The sequence below is a fragment of the Diadema antillarum genome, unplaced genomic scaffold (assembly GCF_040938485.1).
Source record: "Diadema antillarum isolate AM-2024a unplaced genomic scaffold, OU_Dant_1.0 scf00000084, whole genome shotgun sequence".
Taxonomy (NCBI): domain Eukaryota; kingdom Metazoa; phylum Echinodermata; class Echinoidea; order Diadematoida; family Diadematidae; genus Diadema; species Diadema antillarum.
In genome coordinates, this window is record NW_027270973.1 from 115,470 (window position 1) to 119,438 (window position 3,969).

The window sequence follows — 3,969 nt, forward strand, 5'->3', positions numbered from 1 at the left end:
GCATTGTATTACAGTAGTAAGTTTCTAACGCAATGTCAGTGGATGTTGTTATTATAGGTAAGGCTAGCCTTCGGCAAGCTTTGTGAACAAAGCAAAGGGCAACTATTGTGAACAAAGCATGCATAACATTGAATTACCTAAAAAAAATACCAATAGAGTAAACGGTAGTGACATATTAGTTCTCATTTTTATTTAAAGTTATACATCATGAACCCCGAACGGGTATCAATTTGTTGTGAAGCGTATAAAGATACTTCTTTGAAATAATCCGGACAGAGGGTAATACATTGTATTATTGTATGAGCGTATGAGATCCTGTTTGAACGTCAACTTCACTTTCCCATGACGACACAGTGGGTCTCGAATGAGATTGAGATTGACAGATGGACATTGACTGACAGACTCCGCATTGTCATTAGCGTAGAAGTCTTTGGAACTTCAGTCTAACCTGAATCACATCTCATATAACACTTCCATTAAAAGGAGGCAGGGCAGGTCCGCTAAGTAGCACGAATGAAGGCGGAAAGCGTGACAAATGAAAAGGAATGAAAAGAGCAATGATTAAAGCGTATGCACCGCGCACGAGCTTTTAGGCTATACTGTCAATGTATTGTTGAAATAAGCAGTTTGATCTTTGCCGCCAAATTAATGACCATCCACGCCTGGTCAGAGGTGGATGCTTTTGTTTAAAGCAAAATAGATCTGCCGCCTCGTCCATCCCGTTAATCCAATTGGTTGCATAGTCTGACCAATCAACTATTCCCATATCATACAGCACAGATAGGAATTGTAGCTTTCCATGAAATGAAAACTACTGACGGGAATCAACTGGGATAGAAGCTAGTCACGAGCAAATTGTCTTCTTACCTGACTGAACATCCGAACACGATTACCCGTCACCGATCGCTCAAACATCTCCCAGGCTAAAATCGCTATCCAACATGGCTGATTCGTTGCTTCACGTCCCGATGTCTGGTCCTTCCAAGCGACCTCGTCCTCGACGTAAGACTAGGTTCACCGAATGGCAACTCGAGAGACTGAAGGCCGAGTTCGACATCGACCAGTATCCCGACATCGTTTCCAGGAAGAAACTGGCAGCTACACTGGGTCTGAATGAAGACAGAATACACGTAGGTTTCATTGTCATATTAGATATACGGCATAGTATCTGGTATGAAAAGATGTAGTCGACCAATGTTTAAGTTATCAACTAATTAAAATCATTTCAATTAGCGTTTAAATGACACTACATATCAATATTGCTGATAGTCTGAGTTTGTTACTATGAAATATCCAATTTAATTATGTGAAACAGTATGATAGCATAATAAGTATGAAATTATAGTAGCAAATAAAGTAACCTCTTATTGTCAACAATATTCTTCCTGCTTATTACCGAATGAATATTGATTCAGTTTCTATACAAACAAACTGTAATCGAAGCTGTGCAACTAGTGTCTCAAGAGGCCGAATTGATCAGGCTTTGTATTAGGATGGAACGATAGACTGTTGTTTTGTTTGTTTCTTAATAGTCATATTTTATTCATTTTTCTTTCTAGGTCTGGTTTCAGAACCGTCGCTCACGGCATCGTCGATCCTCCCTCAAGTCCTTCTCACCTTCCATCGACAACCGTCTCGGTGTTGCGGAAAGTGAGACCCACTGCCTGCGTAAGAGGAAACACTTTGCAACAACTGATGTCATCGACCAGGAGAGCACACCGCAGCCCAAGAAGTTCGCCATCGACGACTCACCGATGTCAGTCGATTTCCTGTCTCGTACCAGCCGATCACCGGATTCCTGGTCGACTCTCCGCATCAACGAGAAGCGTGACATCATGAGTTTGCAGCAGACGACATCTCATCGAACGCAGCAGGGCGCCACCAATCCCTTGATGTGTGTAGACTTCCTGTCCCGAAGCAGCCGACCGACTTCTTCGTATCCATCGCCTTACCGTGAAGGGAGTTTCTACCACAACCCGTCGCCATTCTACATGTTTGACTATCCTTATGTCTTCGTCGTACCTTACTGAACACTGTGATGCTGCCGAACTTTCAAAGCAATTGTAGTCTCTATTACCACAGCCCATCGCCATTCTACATAACAATTGCAGTATCATATATTATCATGCCATCTTGATCCTGGACATTCGTCGTGACGAGTCCTAGTGAAACCTGTTCTGTGACGTGGAGCAATGGTTTTGTTTGTGTTATCATAGTAACCCACTATGACTTTCAGCTTTGAACAGAATTCTGAATTATGATTGTAAATAAATACACCGGTTTATTACCAAATCATTTTCTTTGAACAAATTTGTCATTCAGGAGTATATTTGTTTAAAGTTGAAGTGTATGACCGTTGTGTGGCTGGATGAACTCGTAGTTGTGTGTATATATATATATATATATATATATATATATATATATATATATATGTGTGTGTGTGTGTGTGTGTATACATATGGTTTATCTGTATAGTGAGTGCCTGTGCATTTGGTGTATTTTGTTTCTGTTTTTAGTATTTTTGTTTTTTTTAATGAGTCTTACATATACTATGCAAAAGGACCATACCATGAAAACATAAAAACATAAACACAGATGTTTTATCACACACACTCATACTAGTATATATATATATATATACATATATATATATATATATATATACATATAGAAAGAGAGAGAGAGAAAGAAAGAAAGGAGTCCACGTGTTGTTGCAATAATATCGAAACATAGAACAGAACTCAAGCTCATGCTATCAAAACAAGAGCTTTTGTGCCAAAATAAACTGTTGGCATTGACAACATGAACTTGATTTCTAGAGAGAGTGAGTGAGAGAGAGAGAGAGAGAGAGAGAGAGATGAAGACGGGAGAGATCAAAGAAAACAAACGAAGTGTTGAGTCTTTTGATGCTTGGAAAGGTAATGTGAGATACAACAGTTTGTCCTGTTATAGACCTCTATCACTACTTTCGAACAAACGGCAATCTCTACAAAGAAATGGACACACATATTCTTTCTAAATATTCACAGGCCAAGCTATGCAGAATGTCTGTATAAAAATATGCCATTATGATAGGTACATGAACAACGGCATACATCTTATGCACAAAAGTAATACAGTAAGCTCATGTCCTTTAGACGGAAGCATTCCCTGTGGCTATATCAGAATGACTCGACGCTTTCTTACAAAACCTGAACAGATATCAAGTCGTTATGACATCATTACAAACAATCAAATATTCCAGTAAAGAGGCGATACAGACATTTGATAACGGTGTTGAATTCCTACCACACGCATAATACGTATCGAAGGGTTTAAAAGAGTTGCTGTAAGATTTGCATTTTATTTCTTGAATCACAGTATTACGAAGTGAAGTTGTCATTTTGCCTTCTTATTTTCAAGGGTTGCTGGTTTGTTAATTCATTCGTGCGTGAGGACCTCATCAGTGTGTGCTCTGGGTAAAACACGTCTTATTACTTTTATCATAAGGCTATGTTTTCTTCACTTTTTATCTGCATGTATAATTATTTACATAATCATGAACCTTTCCCTTCCATTTATCAGATATAAAAGTTTGCACTTTCTCCCATTTATATTCTCTCTCTTATCAAAAAGCAGGTTTATACATACAAGCTTACATACATGACACGTTGATATGATACGTACACAACCAAATGAATATATGGTATGCTTACATACCCACACCGATAACTAGGACCTAGAGGATTGAATGACCATCAATTGTATAGGAGATGATGGCCCATCCTCTCTGTACAGTAATTGAACGTAACCTGTGTCTATAGCACTATCAGAACAATTCAACTTAACTGATGCAAAGACAACACTATTGACATATTATGGCCATGATTGACAGGGAGACTTTACGCCAAAATAATCTTCGGCAAAACTTTGATCTCAACTCTTTGATAGGATAGACCTTTCTTCTGTGTGGGTTGTTCAAAGGACCGT

The 3,969-nt window shown here is 38.8% G+C and overlaps 1 protein-coding gene across 1 annotated transcript; it reads left to right on the forward strand.

Annotated features, from left to right (window-relative positions):
- Positions 1-941: 941 nt before the first annotated feature.
- LOC139717849 (uncharacterized) lies at positions 942-2,030 on the forward strand. The gene is made up of 2 exons (XM_071629339.1): positions 942-1,130; positions 1,560-2,030. Exons 1-2 carry the CDS (start codon positions 942-944, stop codon positions 2,028-2,030), a joined length of 660 nt encoding a protein of 219 aa, XP_071485440.1.
- The last annotated feature ends 1,939 nt before the right edge of the window (positions 2,031-3,969 follow it).

Bases quoted from the DNA above. Each gene is read 5' to 3' on its own strand.
- LOC139717849 (XM_071629339.1), top strand. From the start codon at position 942: ATGGCTGATTCGTTGCTTCACGTCCCGATGTCTGGTCCTTCCAAGCGA. The intron at 1,131-1,559 runs GTAGGTTTCATT...TTTTCTTTCTAG, and splicing joins TGAATGAAGACAGAATACAC to GTCTGGTTTCAGAACCGTCG.